At 39.3% G+C, this 25488-nt stretch overlaps 1 protein-coding gene across 1 annotated transcript in view; it reads left to right on the top strand.

Annotated features, from left to right (window-relative positions):
- Window positions 1-25488, top strand: part of SKAP2 (src kinase associated phosphoprotein 2) — a gene marked incomplete at its 5' end in the record, with an annotated part of 151879 nt that overhangs the window by 88206 nt on the left and 38185 nt on the right. The window contains 3 exons of the mRNA XM_081102291.1: window positions 10144-10268; window positions 11132-11195; window positions 11604-11741. Coding sequence (XP_080958417.1) covers window positions 10144-10268; window positions 11132-11195; window positions 11604-11741 — 327 coding nt within the window. The remainder of the gene's footprint in view (window positions 1-10143; window positions 10269-11131; window positions 11196-11603; window positions 11742-25488) is intronic.

The following is a 25488-nucleotide window of genomic DNA, read 5'->3' as shown; positions in this document are numbered from 1 at the left end:
TGGTTTATATTTCTTTAAATTCTTCCCTGTCTGTTACTATGAAGCCTCCTGTTTCCATGGAGATTTCAAATCTGTTTTTAGTGGTTCTTTTCTCTGTGGCTGCTTCCTTTGGAATTCTTAGCCAGTTCTTTTCCTTTTAGGGACTTGGGGGAGGGAGAATCTATCTTTAGACAGTTTTAATTGCTTGTTTGTCATGATCCTAATGTCCTTCCTTTGTATCTTTTTCTTTCCAGGAAAATGTATGTGTCATATGAATTTTTTTTCTCATGTGAAATTGGGTAACTGATTTGTACAGTCTTGTTTACCGTTTGTGTGAACCATTTACCTAAACTTGGGAAAGAACTATGTAGATATATGAGAACTATAATCCTCCAACTAAGTAGGATTTAGATAAATGGATTAGAGAGGCGCGGAAGGAGTTGATACACTCACTAGGTTAAACTGTACTTGGTTACTGCTTGACAGATACATTGTTCATATTTGCTAACATACTGTTTGCGCCAAAAACCATTTTGACCCATCAAGATAGTAATGGCTTAGAAAGAGTAGTTCCAGTCTCTAGGGTAAAAAAATGCACTTACCTTTATATCCATAAATATTATCGTATTTATTATTCATGGCCATTTGAGGCCCTTAAGTAATATATATAGAGAGAGAGTACATATTTCATCACTTCATAAAATGGCATCCATCCTTTCATCTCCTTCCTCTTCCTTTGATTGTTCGAATCTCATTCATCAAAATTGTTTGATCCTAGATGCGGAGACTGCCATCAAGGTAGTCATTCATTCACTCATTCATTCATTTACTTATTTGATAAACATCTATTGGATACTAGGCACTGGGAATCCTAAGATAATCCTGCCTTAGAGGTACTCACAGTTTAAGTGAGAGGAAGCTGTGTGATTAGAAATGGGGGCTGGATGGATAAACTGATATTTCAACCAGGTGTAGTATGTGATTTAAATAAACTATCTTTGGATCACAAAGGAGGGGTGGCTAACTGCCTAGGGGAGCTAGGGAATACTTTCTAGTGGAGAGGACATTTGGCCTTAAATAATGAGGAGGAGTTTGTCAGGTGATGAAGGGTACAATGGGCATTCCAGGCAGGGGAACAGCAGAGATTGTGAGCTACAAAAAGCCTTGGATGAGATCAAAGAGATCAAAGCTGGAATCAAGGCAGAGCACAGAGTGAGTGAGGGGAGGGGGCACATACAAGAGCGGGTCAGGATCTGATTAAGCCTGGGGCTTTATGACCAGATCCGGTTTTTAGGAAGCAATTGCAATAGTGTTGTGGGGGTGGATTGGGATGGATAGAGAACCGTCCACAGGATCATGTCGAAGGAGTTTGAACTAGAGAGGCAAGAGCGGTTGTCGCAGGGCTGCTGAGGGCCGACCTCGCTGGCTCCATGGTCATGCTTTGCCACAGCTTGGTTGTTATCAGCCCCTTCAGCGTCCTGTAAGTGATGGCTCATTGAGGAGCTGGTTGCAAACTCATGGTTTATTTTGGTTTTCCCTTTTTCTTTTTAACTTCCTTATGATCTTGAATCCGCATAATGAACCTTACTTATCTCTTCTCATGTTTGAAAGGGGAGTGGTTAGAAAAGAGAATATTACAAACTCACCACTCCCCTTTCAAACGTGAGAAGAGATAAGTAAGGTTCATTATGCGGATTAACCTTACTTACCACTAAAGAGGTTTCGCTGCCCCTACCCTCCACTTTCCAATTAAAGAAACTCTTAGTGCCATCCAGTATGTGGCAGCTGCAAGTAGCCTTGATCCTACCAAATCATCCTAAATGCATATCAAAAGTTATTTATTACACCAGGTGGCTATAACTTTTTTCAGTGTTGTCTCTTTTCTAATGACCAGAAGTCATTAGAAAGTTGGGCTTAATACAGATCATTTAAAATAAAACATTTAAGTTGACAAGGAAATAAAATTTTTATTGAAATTGACCTCTGCTCTCCCTTCTGCCACAACCTCACCATTGATAGGAAAAATAGGATATACCTTTTCAGTTTGGACAAAAATTATAAAGTGTCTTTTGATGTTGAAATAGCATCCAAGTTCTCTGTAAATATTTAAAAATATTGTTAAAGGATAGAGTGTATGTACAATCGGAAGTTCTGTTGTTTTATAATGACAACTTTAATAATATCCATAAAAGCTTTTCTTTTTCCCCTGACTTATTTGATAAGAGGCAAATTCCTTGGTCAAGGCACCAGCATGTTATAATTATATGATGAATATGTATAAAATGTGTAAATGAAATCAGATATTTAAAATTTATAATATAATTTTGTTTGTGTAAAGAAGGATAATACCTTTGTTAGTCTTTAAGAGGGGAATAGTTAATTCTACTTTTTATCAGAATTATTGCAATTTTATAGGCTTTGAGGCCTTTGATATGCAAATATTAACTTTATAATTTATCGCAATAAATGTGAACTAAAAGGCCTTTATTTCTGCCTTTATATGTAGTTAAGAGACCTACTAACAGAGAAATTAAAATGTACACCTGATGTTCGGTAGGATTTTATCAACATGTAGAGATATTCAGGTATAAATTAAGTCTCATGAAGGGTCTGATGATGACAAATCATGTTGGTTTGCAATAAACAGGACTCAGTTTGAATTAAAATATACCTACTTCCATATATAGATTGAAGATACATAGAGATTGAAGGTAGATATATTTTAAATCAAACTGTGCACTGCTATAACTATTATGTAGATATAGATATATGGATGTTGCTGTACCTATCTGTGTATATATTGAGATAGATAGATACAGCAACCAGTAGACTTTCTTTGAACATCTGTGTGTCAGGTGTTATTAATACAAAGCGGCATAGTACACTGGCTCAGAGGAATGGGCACAGAGGACCCATAAAATGGTATGATATGTAGAAGCTGGCTCACTGGGGCAGTAGGTGAGTGAAGGCTCTCAGCCAGGAAGGGATGGGGTCAAGTGGTTACATGTCAGGAGTTTGGCCTTTCCTGTCTCAGGAACAGTTCAAGTTTGTAAGCATTGAAGGTTGGTAGATGGCATGAGAAGCTCTGATTGGGTGTTGGAAAGATCACATTGACAGCTGCCAGGAGAAGGTGAGACTGAAGGCAGGACGTGTTCCGAAGCTGAGAGTGGCTGAGAGGTACCAGCTCCCGTGCGTGAAGGAGCGGCAGGTTATCTGAAACATGTTAGCCGCTCTCCCTTGCACGAGTAGCAGCCGGACGCTTTATTCTCTCATTATCATAGGTAGGATACGAAGATGTTCTCTGTGTAATGCTTATCTTAGCAATAGCTATGTGCTGTGATCATCTAATAGACCATATCACAATTATTACCTGAATTTCAGTTGTATAGAAAAACAATAGTCAAAAAAGGAGAAACAGGGCTTTGAATTACTGTTCTACAGAAAGGCCTATAATTTATTTGTTCTCTATTCACAGATGCTTCATACTACCGTGTTATTAATCATGTTTATGCCTGTGGTTTAAAATGTGTGGCTGTATAAAACAAACTCACTTGGTTTTTACTTAAAAAAAATAAAAATGTTTGGGAAATTCCTAAAATTTCCTCTACCAGATCGTATGAGCCAGACTCTCAATCCTAACGAACATGCTTCTCTTTGGGCCCATAAATATCACCTGTTTATTATTCAGAGCCATTTGGGGCCCTTAAGTAAAAACATATATAATTTGATATTTCCTCACAGTATAACTCAAAACACCACAAGTATATTGCTGAATTGCCATTAGCAGCTATATTTCTACGAGCTGTATAAATAAGGAACATGTTCCTATGTCTTTAACTGAGGGCCTGGAACAACTTCTTAATCAGTTTGATAAAGTTTTTTGGAAGGGTTTAGTATTAAGGTGTGTATTTTCCTCTTGCCTGCTAATTAAATGAGCATTAATGCTTATGGAACTAGCATGAGTTATTCATTAGGGGGAAAGGCCTCACATACAAGAAACAGACATCGGAAATTTCTGAACACATTGCATATCTTTCTGTTCCCTAGTCATTTGTCCCAAGGTAACTTTGTTTAACTGCGTAGAAAAGGCGATTATTGGGAGGATATCGACTCTCAGACAGAATTGATGGGAAGGCTAAACAACCAGGCTCAGACAGCAGGCAAGGACTAAGGGAGGGAAGATGGCCAGGACTTCAGCCCATGTGTGGCCCCTGGGAGACACATTGCTGGGACATACGGCTGCCCTGTGATGTAGCCATTGTGCACCTACTCCAGTCGGTGATTGTCACTGCCCTAAGGATGGATTCTTTTTTAAAAATATATATATATTTTATTGATTTTTTACAGAGAGGAGGGGAGAGGGATAGAGAGTTAGAAACATCGATGAGAGAGAAACATCAATCAGCTGCCTCCTGCACACCTCCCACTGGGAATGTGCCCGCAACCAAGGTACATGCCCTTGACTGGAATCGAACCTGGGACCTTTCAGTCCGCAGGCCGACACTCTGTCCACTGAGCCAAACCGGCCAGGCCCTAAGGATGGATTCTGAGCTCCCCTCGGACTTTTCTGTTACTTCAGGTGTAGGTCCCAGGTTCAAGTATCTGCTTGGCCGATCGGATCAGGAAAAATCAACCTCATTCCGGCATCTGTCGGGGGAAGCTTGCTGTGCCCTGCCCTGCAGTCCCAGGACTAACATGGGAAAGATACCTGGATTCTGGGGATCCTCAAATGACGAATGCCCACTACTTATAGAAATGCTAGATGATTCAGCATGATTTAGTTATGTTTATACTGTATTTAAGATGGTAGGAAAAGAGTTGGTGTTTTAAGCATATTTTCTGAGAACCAATAAAGAAGAGAAAAAGTAAATATATTTGCAAGAAAAATAGGACCGCTTGGATTTTGGTAGGTGGTAGTGGGGTGGAGAGAGAAAACACGGGGACAGTGGGTGAAGAATGATGTTTAGTTTTCTGGTTTGGGGCTCAGTTAATGGAGGTGCCACTTACTGAGAGGGAGGACAGAAAAGAAGGATCGCGTGTGTTCTTTCTTAAGGTGATCTCCACTGTGGGCACGGTGTATTCACTGTGCCTGCAGGACATTTTACGAGCTAGTGAGCAGATGAAGATTTGGATGTGCAGTTCTGAAGCTGGACTAACATGGGAATTACGAGTCACAAGCATATTGATAGGAATTTAATCTTTGGAATTGGGTGCGGTGCCCAGTGAAAACTGTGAAGTGGGGGAGACAGGGATTTAGAGCATAACCCTCACGGTTATGGGCACAGGAAGAGGAGCCCATAAAGCAGCTGAGGAAGTTGGACCCAAGTTGCAGAGGAAATGCAAGATAATGTTTATCTTCCCTACTGAGACTTCCTAAGTTACATGTTCTAGAACAATCATTTTCAAGCATTAAATGTCTATCAAAATCACCTGGTGTGCTTGTCAAAAATTTGGTTTCCTGGACCCACCTCCAGAGACTCCTAGATAGCAGTGCAGAGTGGTAGCCATTTCTGCATTTTTTATGATGATTTTTATTTTTTATTTTAATATATTGATTTTTTAAAAACATATTTTATTGATTTTTTACAGAGAGGAAGGGAGAGGGTTAGAGAGTTAGAAACATCGATCAGCTGCCTCCTGCACACTTCCTACTGGGGATGTGCCCGCAACCAAGGTACATGCCCTTGTCCGGAATGACGCTCTATCCACTGAGCCAAACCGGTTAGGGCCATTTCTGCATTTTTAACAGGCATCCAAGATGATTGTAACAAAGGTGATACGGCCGAGACCGGTTTGGCTCAGTGGATGGAGCGTCGGCCTGCGGACTGAAAGGTCCCAGGTTCGATTCCGGTCGAGGGCATGTACCTGGGTTGCGGGCACATCCCCAGTAGGAGATGTGCAGGAGGCGGCTGATGGATGTTTCTCTCTCATCGATGTTTCTGGCTCTCTGTCTCTCTCCCTTCCTCTCTGTGAAGGATCAATGAAATATATTAAAAAAAAAAGGTGATAGGGGAAATGTACCTTGAGAAACGCCTTTCTAGGAGACAGTGTGACAGCAAGGCTTTGGAATCAGACTTACGTTAGGGTCCTGGCTTTTTCCACTTACTGGTTGTGTGGCCATGAGCAAGTTGGTTACTTTCAGGCTTGTTTCCCGGTCAGTGCTAGAGATATAATAAAGACCTCCTCTCTCTTAGAATTATTCCAGGGTGTATAGGAGACATACTCCATTACATTCCTGGCATATAGAAGGAGCTCAGTAAATGTCAGTTGTCTTTTTGACACTTGAAAAACCCAGAACACAGCTGTAAACCTAAAAGCCAGGGGAAAAGGAGAAGGAAATAGCTATCATTAACCTCATGCATTTTGTTTTGTAAGAGATCAGAGCCAACTGCTTTTTACCTTGAGCCTACTGAATTAGAATTGTGTGAAATTAAGTTACTGATTTAATAGATTTCATTATCTAGGTTTCTCCTGGCAGCCTTTAGTTCTATAGACATTAAATTCCAACAGCATGATATAGGCAAGGTTAAAGTGTGAAATAGAAGCTGAGGGAAATTTAATAGAGGGACAAACACCTACAAAATCTTGAGGGCATCAATGTATTGTAACAATATAAAAACTAACATTCAAGTTAATACTACTAGATCATCAAGGAAATGTTAAATTATGTTTAAAAGAATTGTTTGAGAAGTGGGGAAATATATATTTCAGAAAAATTTCCATTATAATTACTAACATTTTAGAGCTTGGGCACTTAAAGGAATAACCTTCTGCTATTTGGGAAGTTCACTGAAATGAAATATTTTATTCATCTTTTGAAGTCTGAGTAGATGAACTTATATGACCGTATTTCTCTTGTGATTGGCAGGTTACTATTTTTAACAATCTGCCTCAAGTCAACAGGTAACCTTGAAACTATCCCTGCACTGGGGAACTAACCTATTTATGAATTATTATGAATTGCCATTGAATGCTAAGGTTTCTCCTTTGTCTCTGTCTCAAAGAGAGGTTGGTGTGAAGGGAGAAGACCAGGGTCTTATCATAGCCATATTTTGCTCATTTCATGTCTTGAGCTTCCTATCTCACACTGGCTAATTGGAAATATGGCTACTTTATGGTTATGGGTTTGCAAAAGCTATTGAGAAAGAGTAATGAATGTCCCTCCATTTTCTTCAGTCTTTCTGGTACTATACTCCTACCCCTACTTGGATGTTTATATGATTATTTATCCTCTAATACTCAGCAATCAGCTGAATAGGTCTAGGTATTAGTTGCTTCTGACTACTTTCATATCTTGTAGTGAAAACTTAATCCATTTGCAGTCTAGTGGATCATTAATGCTTCAGGAGCACTTATGAGAAGGTAGGAAAGGTCTGGTAAGGTGTTACTAGCTTCTGTCTCACTTTACCTATAATGCCACCTCGCTTGTTCTGAGTGTTCAGTATAAATTTGTTGAATGAGTGGATGAATGACTTAGTCTTCTTTGAGAATATTAGAAGAACTAACTGTGCTTACCATTTATTATTATTACTAGAGGCCTGGTGCACAAAATTCGTGCACTTGGGCGGGGGGGTCCTGTTAGCCCGGTCTGCACCCTCTCACGGGGAGCAGGCCTAAGCTATCAGTCAGACATCCTTAGCACTGCCTCAGAGGCAGGAGAGGCTCCCGCCACCGCCGCTGCGCTCGCCAGCCATGAGCCTGGCTTCTGGATGAGCAGCACTCCCCTTGTGGGACTGGGCCGAAACTGGCTCTCTGACATCCCCCAGGGGTCCCGGATTGCGAGAGGGCGCAGGCCAGTCCGAGGGACTCCACTGGTCCACCATCAGAGCCAGGGAGGGACCGGGGAGGTTGGCCAGCCGGGGAGGGACTGTGGGAGGACTCCAGGGCATGTCTGGCCCTTCTTGCTCAGTCATGATCAGCAGGACCCCAGCAACAAGCTAACCTACCAGTCAGAGCGTCTGCCCCCTGGTGGTCAGTGCATGTCATAGTAAGTGGTTGAGCAGCCTTAGCATATCATTAGCATATTATGCTTTGATTGGTTGAACGGCCAACTGGACGACTGGACATTTAGTATATTAGGCTTTTATTATATAGGATTATTATGATAGTTGTTCCCCAATATTGTTGTCCTAGCAAGGTATTTTGCAAAACATGTCCTGGGATTACCGTTCCATAAAATGTTCTGTGAAAAAGGGTTCCATGGGCAAGTAATTTTGGGAAATGCTGCATTCTAAATCTTTCTCCTAGAAAGTCAATTAATATGTGCATATATTAAGGACCTAAAGAAGGCCTGCACTAACAAAACCTCTTTAAGTTTATTTAATTCAGAATTTCCCAAACTTACTTGATCATAGAAGCCTATTCATATCCCATAAAGCATATTTTAGTAAATGCTGTGTTAACTTTTAGAATTTTTCTGAGTTCATTGTAGACTGTTTCCACAAAGCAGACTTCACATTTTAAAATCTGAATTGTTTATTCAATCAACCAAAGAGATGTAAATTATGAATGAAAATGATTAGAATGTCCAGATTTAAGTCAGGAATTGCTAACTCAGATGATTTTTCCATTTGATGTTTTGAACAAGATGTAATCCGGAAAACCTTTTAAAAATGTATGTTACTTCAGGCATTAAATTAGTATATTTAAGAAAAGGAGATGTATATTATTTGGTACATTGAGCTGAGAGAGCCCATCACCCCACAATGTGGAAGCATTTGTATATTTGCCCTGAGCTCAGTAAGAAAGACAGCTGTGTCCTGACTGGCTTAGGTCAGTGGATAGAGCATCGGCCTGTGGACTCAAGGGTCCCAGGTTCGATTCCTGTCAAGGGCATGTACCTTGGTTGCGGGCACATCCCCAGTCGGGGGTGTGCAGGAGGCAGCTGATCGATATTTCTCATCGATGTTTCTAACTCTCTGTCCCTCTCCCTTCCTTTCTGTAAAAAATCAATAAAAGCCGAAACCGGTTTGGCTCAGTGGATAGAGCGTCGGCCTGCGGACTGAAAAGTCCCAGGTTCGATTCTGGTCAAGGGCATGTACCTGGGTTGCGGGCATATCCCCAGTAGGAGATGTGCAGGAGGCAGCTGATCGATGTTTCTCTCTCATCGATGTTTCTAACTCTCTCTCTCTCCCTTCCTCTCTGTGAAAAATCAATAAAATATATTTTAAAAAAATCAATAAAATATATTTTTTAAAAAAGAAAGACAGCTGTCCTTATTATTTAAACTAGAAAATAATCTAGAAAATAGACCTAGAGCTGCACAGCTTTTCTATGAAAATGGCATAACTGGGTGAAATAGGAAAGCTAATTTTATTAGATCAGCGTATCAAATCCGTTGTTGTATTCCTGCTTTATTTTTCTTTAGTATCTGACTGAAGCTCAATTCGTGTTTTCTTTTGACACTTCATCATATGAGATTCAAATGTGCTTTACTAGTTTAATTATTCACTGACTGGTTAAGAAACTACTTTCTTTAGTTTGGTTTTAGTAACTAATGCTTCTCTACTTGCTTTACCACTCCTCTCCATCCAAATACTTTGTTATCCCCTCACATCTTTTAATAATTAATTTTGTTTTGTTCTGCTTTGTTTTTCAAATTTAGAATTTAATTCATGTGAATTTAGGAATTTTTTAAAAGAAAAGTTGCATTTTAGAGGCTTTAGAGGGGTGGTGAGGGAAGATGGTGATGAGAAGAGATAGTGGTAAATAAAGCCCAGGAATCTTCATCTAGTCAGGTTCCCTACTGGCCTACTAACTCTGAAAGAACCACGGGTTTGTAGAGGAAATTCAAGAGCTCCAGTTCTTGAAATTTTTGTACATAAAAGTGTCTTATTTCCATAGATCCTTCTAAATAAGACCACTATCTTCAGACCTCTTCCTCCGGTTCACTAATATATCCTTCCTTCTAAATAAGACCACTATCTTCAGACCTCTTCCTCCGGTTCACTAATATATCCTTTTTAAACTCAACCATCCCAAATACTTATGTGCTTTTAGAATTAAAAGTGATATCTAGAAACATTATTTAAGCATTATGTTACGAAAGCAATATTACCAAAAATGACTCCCAGAATTGACAAAGAAAATCTAAATAAAAGATAATTGGCCATTTGTACTCAACTGTAAGAAATGAAATTTTGACTTTCATTTTATCTTCCACAGATAAACAGCAGAAAGGTGAATTTGCAATTGATGGCTACCACGTCAGAATGAATAACACTCTTAGGAAGGACGCAAAGAAAGATTGCTGTTTCGAAATCGCTGCTCCTGATAAACGTGTCTATCAGGTGGGAGTTTTTATGTTGTTTTGAAATTAAGTTGATAAAATGTTCTGATTTCATTTATAAAGACATTAACATTTTGTTGAAACAACTCTCCCTGACATGTTAATAATAAAAAAATATTGGTTTTTATGCATTGAACATTCACTATGGAGGTAATACATTTTAAAAAATTCAGATTAGTTCAAGTGATATCTTCTTGAAAGAGAACAAGTGAATATGTAATTTATCAGTTACCTCACATGTTGCATTTTATGTCTCTTTTAAGAGAACCGTGTGATTTCTTAAAAGAATTACATAGCAGAAAGAGTGAAATTATCAAAAGAAAACTATCAGAGTGTTAATGCAGATTGCATGGCTTAGGGTTGTGGGAGAAAATGAAAGCACGAATCAGCTTTGCAATTCAGGAGCTATCAGCGAGCATCAATATGGAATGTATGTTTAATAAGTTTTAAATATCTGAGATTGCAGTTGAAAGCCAGTTAATTAAGTTGTCAGATAGTGTGTTGGAATCTGACAAGAACATTTTTAAGAAAACTGTACCCAGCAGTCTAAAGAAATTCATGGGTGTCTTCTAATTGTCAAGGGCAAATTTTGTTCATCAGTTCTGTCTTTGACATTGATGGAGAGAAGCAGCTTTTTTTCCTGCACAGCTGCCAGCTGCTGATCAGAGTTTCAAATCCATCATCCTCTGCTTCAATTACGTAAATTTGTCAAAATTAACTGTACATTATAAGAAGCATCCTTGCAAGAAAAGTAGTACTAGACATGAAAAGAATTACTAATGGTCTTCAAGAAATGATAAGAATGGGACATACTTTCTTTTCTACTGTGGTGATTTTTCTTGTTATTGTTTGTTTTTTTATTAGTTCACAGCAGCTTCTCCCAAAGATGCCGAAGAATGGGTACAGCAGCTGAAATTTGTATTACAAGGTAAGAGCAATCAATTGAACAAGTTATTGCAGCCTTTAAATACTGAATAACTGAAGGATTTGGATTTTTGTATGTCAAAAGCTTATTGAATTTCTGTGAGAATGACCAGGGGACATACATGACTGGTATTAATACAGACCATTGACTGTAGATTTAGAAAAGTATTCTGTAAGTTCCAATTGGCAATTTGAAATTCCCATATTTATGCACAAATCAGTTTTTTAAAATGTTTTAAGTTAAAGATATAGCATATAATGATCTTGTGATTTTTGTAAGGCTACATTCAGTTAGAAAATAGGGTTTTGAAAATCTCTTTTGCATTTTTTACAAGTGATGAACAAGTAAGCATTAATGAGTTTAATGGCATTACACATTCAAGATGCTTGCTTCCCAAAACGTGTTTTGTAGATATGGGATCTGATATTATTCCTGAGGAGGATGAAGAAGGAGGAGAATTATATGATGATGTTGATCACCCTCTACCAACCAGCAGTTCACTAGCCAGCAGTCAACCAATTGATGATGAAATTTATGAAGAACTTCCAGGTATTTATTGTCTGGTTATTCATTTAGGATTTGAGAACTTTTCTTTATTTTTAATGTCATCAAGTTGACAACTTAAGTAGAAAATGATGAGCTATTAAGAACAAGGGCAAAGAAAATCTTTAAAATTCTATTTTACAAAAAGAGTTCTGCTTGAGGTATTTCAAGTGAGTGGATGTACACTTATGAAAAGTGAACGGAATGTTAAAATGAAGCAGATACAGTCCTAATCTCATGGGACTTTTGGCTCATTAGCATTGTTTATGCTACATAATTTTTTAATTAAAAAATTGACTTGCTTTACAGTTTTTTCCACCAACTCACACATCATTTTTTATTTATACATCTTGGAACTTCCATTAACCAGAAGTTCTGTGCACACCCCATATGTCAACAGCTTCTGCCTCATGTATTCCACCTCGCTCTAGTGTATAGCATTGTCTTAGAGCAGCGGTTCTCAACCTGTGGGTTGCGACCCCTTTGGGGGTCGAACGACCCTTTCACAGGGGTTGCCTGAGACCATCGGAAAACACATATATAATTACATATTGTTTTTGTGATTAATCACTATGCTTTAATTATGTTCAGTTTGTAACAATGAAAATACATTCTGCATATCAGATATTTACATTATAATTCATAACAGTAGCAAAATTATAGCTATGAAGTAGCAATGAAAATAATTTTATGGTTGGGGATCACCACAACATGAGGAACTGTATTAAAGGGTTGTGGCATTAGGTAGGTTGAGAACCACTGTCTTAGAGGTATATTGTTGAACTATAAACAAAGGCCCTTTAAAATTTGGATTTTTCTTATTTCATATTTCATCGATAAGAATGTTTTCTTATTCTGTGCTTTCAAGCATGCTTTAGTGTTTGTATGCCTTGGTATCTGTTTCATAACAAAATTAATTGTCTATTAGCTTATTTCAATTATAGTTTTAAGGTCAACCTAAAATAGAAAGATAGGCGTGTGGAGCTTAGGATACTTAGAATATGAAAACATTCAGGGAATTATTGCATTACTCTAGATGAAATGAGCCCCTTTTCTGGCCATTAAAAATCTGCAGAGAATAAAAAGGGTTATAAGCAGTATACTAGTAATCCTTTAACATAATCTAGAGAGGCTATTTTTCTCTGAATAGAACAATTTAATGACATAGTGTAAACCTTAAAATTGATTTCAAAAATACTTAAAATGTTCCAAATTAATGTACATATGTCATTTTCATTGAAGTCAGTAGAGCATAATAACTAGCATATGGACTTTAGAATCAGAAAGTTTAAATTCTGACTGTACCATCTAGCCCTGTGACTTTAAAAGTCAATTTCTTCACTTATAAAATGGGAAGAATACCATGGGGGGGGGGGGTAGCTTTTGTATATAAAGCTCTCAGTACCATGCTTGAATCATAGAAAGTCCACAATAAATTGTACATCACTATTATTTTCATTATTGTATCTGGTAAATTTTTACCAATGCTTATATGAGGTCAAAGAATAATTTTCTGAATAAGTAAGAATTAGTGAGTTTTTAAAATATATTTTTATTGGTTTCAAAGAGGAAGGGAGAGGGAGAGAGAGATAGAAACATCAATGATGAAAGAGAATTATTGATTGGCTGCCTCCTGCACACCCCACACTGGGGATCGAGCCCACAACCTGGGCATGTGCCCTGACTGGGAATTGAACTGTGACCTCCTGGTTCATAGGTCAATGCTCAACCACTGAGCCATGCTAGTTGGGCAAGAATTAGTGATTTTGATGGTATTATACATTCAAAATATAAAAACTACTCAAAATATGTGTCTACATATTGTCTTTCACTACCCCAGAAGAAGACAGTTAGTATAAAAGCATACCTTTGTGGGGAATAGTAACCTGTATATTTTTGTTAATTTTAATGAGCTATGTGTTTATAGCTCCTCCTTTCTGATTTATCCTAAGGAAATGACATCTGCCATAGCATTAGTCATCCTCAAGTAGGAAAGACTATTCTCTGCTTGCTTTTACCACACCATATCATTAATACAATTATTTTAGTTTAAAAATGTTCTTAAGAGCTTGTGAGAATGTATACTGATGTCAAATGGAAGAGTATAATCTCTTTAAATATATTATTGTCATGTACTTTTCACTACTTTAAAACCCTGCAATGAATGAGTCACAGTACAGTTGTTGTTTAGCTGTTAATTAAGTTGTGTTTCTTTAACTTGATCATTCTCTCCTCATGCTCCCAAATAAAATATTGGTAAAGAATAAAGATCAAACATTCATAGTCATCTATAATAATAAAAGCATAATATGCTAATTAGACCGGACACCCAAATGACCTTCCGGACATCATTCCGAACATCCTTCCAGACAAAGCTGCAGTGGCAGGGGCGGAGACAGAGGTGATTAGGGGTGATCAGGCAGGCAGGCAAGCAGTTAGGGGCGATCAAACAGGCAAGTAGAGTGGTTAGGGGTATTCAGATGGCAGGCAGGTGAACAGTTAGGAGCCAGAGGTCCCAGATTGCGAGAGGGATGTCCAACTGCCCGTTTAGGCCGGATCCCATAGGGTCCCGATTGCAAGAGGGTGAGAGGGTGCAGGCTGGGCTGAGGGACCTCCCCCCACCCCTGTGCATGAATTTTGTGCACCAGGCCTCTAATTTTTATAATAAAGGCCCAGTGAAAATCTCCTGGAAGTAGCTTAAAATCTTAAAAATATGAAACATCTTTTATTTTCTCTCACTACAGATGTTCTTCTTTTCCCCTTTTTTTGGCCTGGGGCCATATGATTGTTGGAAAAAACTGGTTACTCTTTAGTCTTATTTCTTGCTGAGGTACTGGAAGAAACCTAAGCTGCTTTGGGATTCCGTGGCCCCTGCCTGGGATACCAGTTGCTGTACAAAGTGATTGAGCTTGTAGAGCCTGCAACTGTGCCCCCGGGAAGGAAGCTGATGCAGGCAGCTGAGGAATGTGTAGTCTTCTTTCTTCCCCAGTGGAACCGAGACCCACTTCAGCATCTGCACAGTTCAAGTTTGTCAAGTTTCAGCCAGTTGCTACAGAGGGGATTTTTCTTAGTAAAAGCCCTAAAGTTGCCTCTTAGTAGAGCTTTTATTTGATTAAATATCTAAACCTAGAAAGGTAACTTTTTTTCCTTTAAAAAGAAAAAATCCTGCCTCCAGGATAAAAATTAAGCTAATTGCTTTCACTTGGGTGAAATAGGAATATAATTCTGAGAGGAAGTGAAAACAGTAGAAAAGCAGTGAATGTATTTACAAACTCTTGGTGTTTTTCCAGTTCTGTACAAAGAACTGCATTTCTCAGAAATCTGACTGGTTAAATTCCCAGAATTAATAAATATGACCATTTCAACACAACTTTCTGTCAATTACATATAGTTGAAAACTAATCGCCTTAGTTGAAAGATAAAGCCTATTGTATGTTTGAAGAAAAATCTAAGCATTCAATACATATTACTTTAAATCACAGAGTTCTACTGAGAAAGTACAGCGCTGATTCTAATAAATGTATTTTTAATGTAAAATAAACCTACAGTGTTTAAGTCTCAAGAGTAAAAAGAAGAAAACACTGTTTAAAAAATTGTATTGCAAAATATCCCCTGAAAAATGTTTATAATCTATGGGAATATAAGTAGTTTCATTGTAATTGTTTTTCAGTTAGAATATTCTAACTTTATTACAGCAGCTTCTCTTTAATTTCTTGTTCATTAATTTTTAACTAACTTCATAAAAGAGTAAGAATAAATTTTTAAGATTTCTTTGCATTTAGGGGATTTTACATATGTACAGAAAATTTGAGAGTGCGAGATTTCTGGGGAAAATTAAAAGTATGTGCCTTTTTCTTCAAATACCCTACTGTTTTGACACCTTTTATGTCTTAGGACCTATGAGCATAGGCCAAGTCAGGTTTGCTTCCATTGTGATATTACTCTAGCATGTTTGTGTTTTCAGAGCTAATGTATTGATCAAAGTGCGTTAAACTGTTCCATAACACAGTAATGAGTTCATTTGGCTTAGCACAAATTTCAGAAGTAATTGCTCATTTTCCATTAGAAATGCGGAGGAGCATTTTTATTAGATTTTTGAATCTTGAAAAGAGAAAATAGTATGTGGGAAATTGCCACAGAAATTAGCCCAACTTACTCATCTTTTCCAGTTACCATGTCACTTGCTTTTTAATTTTTTTTATTTTTTTTATGTCAGGAAATTATACAGAAGCGACAGAAACAAAAAAGATTTTTCTAGATATAGACTGAATAGAATTAGCCCAGTAATAAGAATGGAAACCACTCATTAGTCTATTAATCTGTAGTTTTCAGGGGAATTGCATTTGAAATCCTCTGGCAAGTAGACTAAAGGGGAGGGCACAACATAAAGCAGGAAGACAAATTTCCAGTTCCATTAACCTCTTTTTTAAAAGTGTTAATTCATTCCTTTTTAAAAAAAAATTTTTTAAATATATTTTATTAATTTTTTACAGAGAGGAAGGGAGAAAGATAGAGAGTTAGAAACATCGATGAGAGAGAAACATCGATCAGCCGCCTCCTGCACACTCCCCGCTGGGGATGTGCCCGCAACCAAGGTACATGCCCTTGATCGGAATTGAACCTGGGACCTTTCAGTCCGCAGGCCGACGCTCTATCCACTGAGCCAAACCGGTTTCAGCCTCCTTTTTAAAAATTTTAATGACAGATTGAACTAATCTGAGCCAGAAAAGGATGTTTTTCTCCTTTGATCATTCAATTTCATTTTAAATTTATTCAGTCCTACTATCTGTATTGAAAATGGAATATGAAGCAAAAGGCAGCTGTTAATTTTTTTTGCAGTGAAACTCCTATGTATACATAAAAAAGAACACTTTGGGTATTTAAATTTGGAGTACTCTCCAGCAAGTGGACACAAATGCTAACATCACCAATAAGTGCTTAAAACCCCTAAAATACATTTCAGCTCTATTTTCTTGCGGAAAGATGGTCAGTCATATTACCAGGTTAATATATGCCTTTGGCATTAACATCATTATAAGTGATGGTAAGCTCTGGTTTCACCAAAGAATTTTTTTCATTCCTTCTTTAGAATTCAATGGAAAGATACCAGTTGACTTTCATGGAACCACCTATATTCATCATTTTAATATGTTAATTCAGGCAGTCTGCTGGCCTTCTCTTTTCTAAACTATGGTACTGAATGATAAAGTTATAATATACGTTGTGATTAATTTTTTCCCAAGTAGTTAACTAGATGAGAGTCCGTTTTTTTTTGGATGGTTTTAACTCTGAACTCTGCTGAGAGGGTTATCTGAAGTTATAGAATATAAAGAAAACATTCATATATTAGGGTCACTGCATACATCTAATTGTTTATATTTTTATCTTTGTTGAGTATAATGTGGTTTTAGTGTTATTATAGAGTTGCTGATTTTATCTAATTTATCTAGATAAGAGGATGTACTTTTCAATACACATAGAATACTCATGGAAACTGATGCTATATAAGTTCACAATTGAAATCTCAACACATTTTAATGAATCTGTATCATACAGACTATGTTCCTTAACTACAGTGAAATTTAATTAGAAATCAACACTGAAAAGATCGTTAGAATTAACCATGTCTCTCCCCCACCCCCACCCCCCATGTTTGGAGGCTGAAAAATAATCTTCTAAGAGCTCTTGAGTTTAAAGAGGGAATCACAGTGGAAATTACAATGTATGTAGCTCTGAGAGACAATGAAAACAGTACAGATAAAAACTGGTGGCCTGGTGCTTTACCCAGAGTTCCAGGGAAATGGGGATGAATGAGACATATGAGAGAATTAATCCTTAAAGAACTGGAGATGAGGGAACAACCAGAAAAAAAGACTATAAAATAAGTGTGTTTAAAATGATTAAAGAGAACAAAAGAAGGACTAGAAACTTCAACAAGAGAAAAGGACTCTATGAAAAAAAGATCAGATTTTTCTTTTTAAAGAACCAATTTGAATCACTAAGACATTATTGAATATTTGGATTATTTAGCCACCAAATTCTAAATTTTGGGACTCACATATTTATGTTTACATTGCCTAGGGCTCGCGAGCCACATGCGGCTCTTTGGCCCCTTGAGTGTGGCTCTTCCTAAGCCTTAGGAGTACCCTAATTAAGTTAATAACAATGTACCTACCTATATAGTTTAAGTTTAAAAAATTTGGCTCTCAAAAGAAATTTCAATCATTGTACTGTTGATATTTGGCTCTGTTGACTAATGAGTTTGCCGACCACTGGCCTAGGGTACCCATTAGAATCATATTAAAAATTCTGAACCAAAAGGTAAGCAAATGTCTACCACTCTCATCAGACTAAAATGCTAACATTTAAAAGCAAGAAGAACAATTCCACTAACAGGGCCGGCTATTAAGATTTTTCTGTGAACCTTAGATGAAGAATCCTAAAATGGTGCCAGAGGTCAGTTATGCACACTGTAGGTTTTGTATCTGTACCTAATTGAGTCCTTTATCTGTGAGCCCCAGAAATCTCAACAATTAGTGTAAGGCATTGCTTCCAGTCACCTCTGTATCAGGCTTTGTAACTGGAGTCTTCATTCCGCAGATATGATTTGCATCCCATGGAGAATATAAGCCGATCAGAGCCTGCTTTTGTTTTCAACTCCTTCGTGCTTTCAGAAGACAGACTATGATCAAGTTTGTAGTGGCTTCACAAAAATGGATTTGGTTGTTTTCTTTAGCTTCCAGAACACACACACACACACACACACACACACACACACACACACACACGCCCTCCACGAACAGACTCAGACTGCAGCAGGAGAGCAGCAGGCTCCACTGTTTTTGCAGATAGGTCTGCTGGGAATATCAACTTCCTAAGAGAACTCAGCTGCTTACTTTAAAGCCATGATTAATAAGAATGGACAAGTTCAGCAAAATGTCAGTGATAAATATAACGCTCTTCATATCTGGCCTCAGCAAGGGCTACAGTGGAGTAAGTGCTACAGCCTTCAGTAAAGGGGGGGAACCAGTCTAACTTAAACTTAAGTGAAATTTTACCTGATTTTGTTTCAGATAAGACATTTTTTTCTATAGATTTGCTCCTCCTTATTAGAACCTCATTAGAACTCTTACAAATATCTCCTTCAGGCATGCGGCCCGTTGGCTGCGAGTTTGACATGCTTGTTCCTGATTACAGGAGGTGAGGTGGGGCAGAGCATTTTTCTAGGAGGTGAATAAGGAGACTGGGATGCAGAGCGGCGCTTGTGGGCTCTTTGGAACCAGATCCCACATCTCCTGCCCCCTTGTCTGGGCCTCTTTTCATAATCCTACAACTCAATTCTGTTTCTCATTAGCATTCAATTCGTGGGAGGGCTTAGTTCGGCCCCTGTCTTCATGGTGTCTCTTCACTGCTCACTCCCTCACCCCTGGCACTTCCGTTTTCCATCCTTATTCCTTCACTCAGCGGTTCTCAACCTGTGGGTCGCGACCCCTTTGGCGGTCGAACGACCCTTTCACAGGGGTCGCCTAAGACCATCCTGCATATCAGATATTTACATTACGACTCATAACAGTAGCAACATTACAGTTATGAAGTAGCAACAGAAGTAATGTTATGGTTGGGTCACAACATGAGGAACTGTATTTAAAGGGCCAGAAGGTGGAGAGCCACTGCCTTAACCGAAACAGCTTCCTCGAAGTTACCGGTCTCCCAGTCAGTGGTCTCTGTCCTCAAATTCATCTCGGGAAGTTTTATTTTCCTGGCCACCCCTTTCTTTTTGAAACTGTCTCCCCCTTTGGCCTTTCCCATTTTGTTTTCTTGTTACAGTTAATATTTATAAATAAAGACCTTGGCAGTTTTTATTTATTTTAAAATTTATTTATTTCAGTTGCCTCCCATTCACACCCTAACCAGGGATGGAAGGGAGGGAGGGAGGGAGGGAGAGAGAGAGAGAGAGAGAGAGAGAGAGAGAGAGACGTCAATCAGTTGCTTCCCATACTCATCTCAAGCAGGGATCAGTCCCGCAGCCTGCGTATGTGTCCTGACTGAGAATTGGACTCACAACAATTCGGTGTGTGGGATGAGGCTCCAACCAACAGAGCCACCTGGCCCCGGGCCCGTCGTGCTGTTTTAGATTTCCTCTCCTCCTGATGCTTGCTGATTGTTCCAGGTGGTTTTTCCTATTTATCCTTTATTTCTATAATAGTGAAGCTTTTTGTTTCTACTCTGTCTTTTCTTCTCATCATTAGTTCTTATTATGCATTTAATTAATTGCTTCAACAATGCTTATTGAAGCTTTAGGCAGGAAAAAGGCAGACTTGGTGGTCTCTATTAAGATAATGACAGATTATCTTATCTAAGTGCTACGAAGGTAAGAGGATGGCGTGAAAGGAGGAACTATGTTATATTTCATGGTCAAGGATGAGGTGACATGTAAACTGAAACCTCTGAGATAAAACTAGCAAATGCAACAAACCAAATGAAGTACCTTCTAGGCCAGTGATGGCGAACCTTTTGAGCTCAGCATGTCAGCATTTTGAAAAACCCTAACTTAACTCTGGTGCCGTGTCACATATAGAAATTTTTTGATATTTGCAACCATAGTAAAAGATTTATATTTTTGATATTTATTTTTTATATTTAAATGCCATTTAACAAAGAAAAATCAACCAAAAAAATGAGTTCGCGTGTCACCTCTGACATGCGTGTCATGGGTTCGCCATCACTGCTCTAGGCACGGGTGACACCCAGTACTGCAAAGGCCCCGAGGCTGGAGGATGCTGAGGGTTTCGGAATCAGAAGGAGAGCCACAGGGAGCCGCGCAGGGAGAGGTTAGAGTGAGACTGGAGAGCTGGGTAAAAGCCAGGCCAAGCAGGACCTCTGTGGGACAGAATTGATCTTTAACACAGTCTTGTGGGCATAAATGACAGTCGAAAGATGTGTGCTGAATTACTAAAGTGAGACTGGCATCTATAATTACGTGGGGCTGCCCATGGACATCAAATGCCGCTTCATGGTCCCAGGTGATGACAAAACTGGACTTGGAGTGCTCTTTCTCTCCTTTCTCTCTCTGGGCAGCTTTATACCTTCAAGTATGGCTTCGTGTGCATGCATGTGGTTAGACCAACGTAACAAAGTGAAACATCTTCACTGAATAGCCAGTTCAACAAAAGATTTTAAAAGATGATATAATGGTAATTATAACAATCATGGTTAACACTCAGTGCCAGGTAGGTGCTTTCCTAAGTATTATCTCATTTAATAAGCACATATATTTTATGGCTTAGGTACTGTTACTTTCTCTATTTTACAAGTGAGGAAACTAAGGCACACAAGGATTCAGTAACTTGTTTAGGGTCCCAAGCTAGGAAGTGGTGGAGTTAGGGTTTGAACGCAGGCATTCTGACTCTAGAGTTCAAACTTTTAGCCTATAGCTGCCTCTTCAACAGAAATGTGATAAGAATCACTTTTGTCTTTAGCTATCTAGTAAGTGTTTACTGGCACACATGTACAAAAAACACGGAAAGAATAATACATCAACATTTTCATATCGGGCCTCTCCTCTGAGCTTTGGCTTCACATTTCAAGTGACTTTTGGCTCTCATGTCACACTAGTACCTGAGATCAAATGTATCCTCCTCCTTACTAACACTGCTCTTTCTCCTTTCTTTATTTACTCTTTCTATTAGCAGCATTAATCATCACGCATGTTTAAAAAAGTAAAACAAGGGAGGCTGGGTGGGAAGAGATCAACCAATGAACGTGTATGCATATATGCATAACCTGTGGACAGAGACAATGGGTGGTGAGGGCCTGGGTGGGGGGAATGGAAGGGAGTGGGCTGGAAGAGGTTAATAGGGGTAAGGGGGAAGGAGGACCTATGTAACAAAGATTTTCAAAGATAAAAATAAAAAAGTAAAAAAAACCCCTCAAAACAATCCTTGATTCCTACCCCTAGTCCAGGCAGTTGCCTACTGCTGCTGATTCTGCCTCTAACGCACCATCCATGCTACCTTCTGTAGCACCATTCATTTGAAAAGGTATCACAACAACAATGGGACATTTTTATGTTGTTATCTACTGTTCTGTAAATCTTGTATTAATAGTTTGCTTTTCATGTGATTATTCAGCAAACAAGCAAATGGATGGGTCGGTATAGCGTATCCTTATCTTATTTACAGGGACCAAAACTTGTGTGTCTTGGCATCCCCTAGAGAACTTAGACGAGTGCCTTCCTCATGAGAAGTTAATAAGTAATACCTAAGTTGTGTAGTCTGTAGTTAGAGGGGTCTGTCAGTTAAGTTAGGAGAAATTCTTTATGATGATTCTTTTCCAAATAGCACCAATTACTGCAGAATCCCAAAAGAATGGGATACTGCCCCACCAGCATAGCTCAGTGGTTGAGCATTGACCTATGAACCAGGGGGGTCACAGTTTGATTCCCAGTCAGGGCACATGCCAAGACTGTGGGCTCCATCCTCAGTTTGGGGTGTGCAGGAGGCAGCTGATCAATGATTCTCTCTCATCATTGATGTTTCTCTCTCTCTCTCCTTCTTCCTTACTCTCTGAAATCAATAAAAATATATTTTAAAAAGTAAATAAAGAAAAGAATGAGGTACTAAACAGTATACTATCAGTGGTACATTGAAGTATGGCTGGTTCCCCAAAACCTTGTTAAAATTTAACATTACTATTCCAGTCAGCATAGTCTCAAATAAATAAACATATGAAATGAAATACATTGAGTGATGAATAGCTCTAATACCATCCATCTTTTGTACCGTTAAGGATAGATCATCTGTGAACAGCAGGCTGACTAGAGTACTAGTTCCCTATGGTAGGTTAGTCACCTCAAGCAGGAAGTGGAGAAGAAAATGGCATTCTCCTATACTTCCACTCATTTATAAAAGACTACAGGTAATGTAGGTCTAAAGAGCACAGGATCATAACTATGATTTTTAAAAGCGGACATGTGCAAGGACAGAAATCAGAGCACCTAATCCTATATAATAAAAGGCTAATACGCAAATCGACCGAACAGTGGAACAACCGGTCGCTTGATGTGCACTGACCACCAAGGGGCAGACTCTCAACGCAGGAGCTGCACCCTGGTGGTCAGTGCACTCAGCCAGAGCCGGGCTTACGGCTGGTGAGTGTAGCGAGTGAGGCGGCAGTGGTGGGAGCCTCTCCTATCTCCGCGGCAGAGCTAAGGATGGACTGCCAGCTTAGAGCGGGCCTAAGCAGTCAGTTGGACATCTCCTGAAGGCTCCTGGACTGCGAGAGGGTGCAGGCAGTCCCCCCCCCCCGCCCCCTCCCCCGAGTGCACGAATCCTGTGCACTGGGCCTCTAGTGTAACTATACTAATAAAAGGGTAATATGCTAATTAGACCAGATGTCCTTCCAGACAAAGCCATGGTGGCGGGGCCAAGGCAGAGGCAGTTAGGGGTGATCAGGCCAGCAGGGGAGGGCAGTTAGGGGGATCAGGCCGGCAGACAGGCAAGCAAACTGTTAGGAGCCAGTGGTCCCAGATTGGGAGAGGGATGTTCAAGGGGTCCCGGATTGGAGAGGGTGCAGGCTGGGCTGAGGAACACGCCCCCTCCCCATGCATGAAATTCATGCACCAGGCCTCTAGTAAGAAAATAATGAGCTTAATGTTTAAAAATAAACTCAGATATGGAAGGTTGCATAAGCAGCTTTAAGAGTAGCAAAACAACGTTTAAGAATCAATAATTAGATTGATACGGGATGAGGGGGTGTTAAAAATTACCCTTCAAGCCACTACTTTGATTCAGTGGGCATGGAGCAGTCACTGGAGGGTCTAGAAAACAGGACGGTTGTGGTCAGTATTCATTTTGCTCGCTCCTAGTGCCAGTCGTGGCTTACATTAAGCCCTTTATTTCCCTTCTCCACTCCACACCCTTTCCTTCACTAGGCAGGCTCCTTTTCTCAGTACTCTGCTTACATGTCCTGCTCCTGATTTCACATCCCTCATCTCACTTCCCTGGTCAGCCCATGTTTCCTTTCAGAAATTACCTTACATCTCAGTTCTTCCTGGAAATGTCGCTTGATTATGTGGGTCAAGGTAAAGGTCATTTTACACCCATAATACAATATATCTCCCTATATTGCTTAAGACATAACTATAAGAGACAGTAATCTCAAAGTATGTAAATATACATGTGTAGACACTTTAAAATATGTGAATTTTCAGCCTGGTTGCTTATTAATATTTTCTAAGAGTCCAGCATTAATTGAGAGGCATTCTGAAGAGATCATTTAATGTTCTAATAAATGCACTGAAGGAAATGAAATGAGAAAAGAAAAAAGAAAAGCCCCACATGATATAAGTAATTCAATGCTTCATTATTCATACAAGTTATTATCAATTACTCATGTTAGGCACTGTGCTAGGCACTAGGGAATCCAGTATTGAACAATAAAACTCAGAGTTTGTTAAATAGAAGTATAAAATATAACAAATACTTAATAAGAAATAGTTTTGGAAAAGTTGACAGAAACTGATGAGAAACAAAGATCAAAGCCAAGTGTATGCCAGCTGATGAAATATCTGAAAAGACCTACTCATTCAATGCTACTCATATCCCATGAGCAAAATGTGGCTCAGAACAGCACCTAAAGTACATTCTGAAGATGGAAGTAAAAATGATTAAGATTGGGGAGTTCACTAAGCGAAGCCCCTTAAAAAAGTGTTTATATCTACCAAACTAGAGGATATGTGATAGCATATTCATGTCATAGGGAAAGAGGGGAATTTATATTCATGAAAAGATTTCAGAGTTAACCAGAAAGGGGAAGACTTTTAAAAATAATTGCCAAGTCCCCTGAATATTTAAATCTCCCCTCCCCCCCCCCCCAACAACAACAACAACAAAAAAGTCCTTCCAGAGGAAGTGGCAGAAGAAACCCCATTGCTTGACACATTAAAAACCAGATGGTCCAAAGCCCCAGACAATTTCACGAGGGGGATCCATCCTTCACTGGGTGAAAGCAAAGGGACCAGACTAGCGCAGTTTGTGTTTTGAATCTCCAGCTTAGCAATGCTATAAAAATAAAGATGCGCGTTTCCTTGGACTTTTCCTGAATTTCCTAGCTCTCCGCTGTGCTCTTACAGCATTCTACCAGTATGTTGACTTCTATTGAGCTGGCCACACAGGAATCGCCTGTTTACTTGGGCGTCTCTTCTGCTAGCGCCAAGCACAGGGCTTATCAGCTTTTCCCCGGCCCCTGTGGGAGCGCTGTGTGCCCTGGGTCCTGGGAATGCTCCTGCACAATGGTTTTGCATTGGCTTCTGCCAGAGCCCCAGGAGTTTCGCAGTTTTTATGTTAAATCCCTGGGCTTGGAATACCACACTTGAAGATAGTATAAATTTGGATCTCACATTGTTCAGGCTTGGGGTTTTGATTTCTCACAGGAAACCCTCTCCCTCCCCCTCTGACCACCACGTTACAGAGCCCTAGAAAGACACAAAGCTTTCTTGTGACTTCCATGGACTGGTGGGGGTCTTACTTCCAGCTTTCTGCTTCTCATTGGCCGAGGCCTTATCTTCTGGACCCATGAAGAGGTTAAAACTCCAGCCTCCACCCCACCCTGCAGATGGTCAGTATTCCCCTTTAAGCAAGGGGGAAGACATTCTGTTTCAGCCTGGTTGACCATATTGCCGGAGGTTGGATTTCTCATCATAAGTAATCAATTATTGCAAAAACACCGCAATACTTAGCATAATCGTAAGTGC

Source organism: Myotis nattereri (assembly GCF_964212035.1).
Source record: "Myotis nattereri genome assembly, chromosome: 11".
Classification (NCBI taxonomy): domain Eukaryota; kingdom Metazoa; phylum Chordata; class Mammalia; order Chiroptera; family Vespertilionidae; genus Myotis; species Myotis nattereri.
Note: the sequence above shows the minus strand (reverse complement) of the source record. Positions and strands in the feature narration are given on the sequence as shown.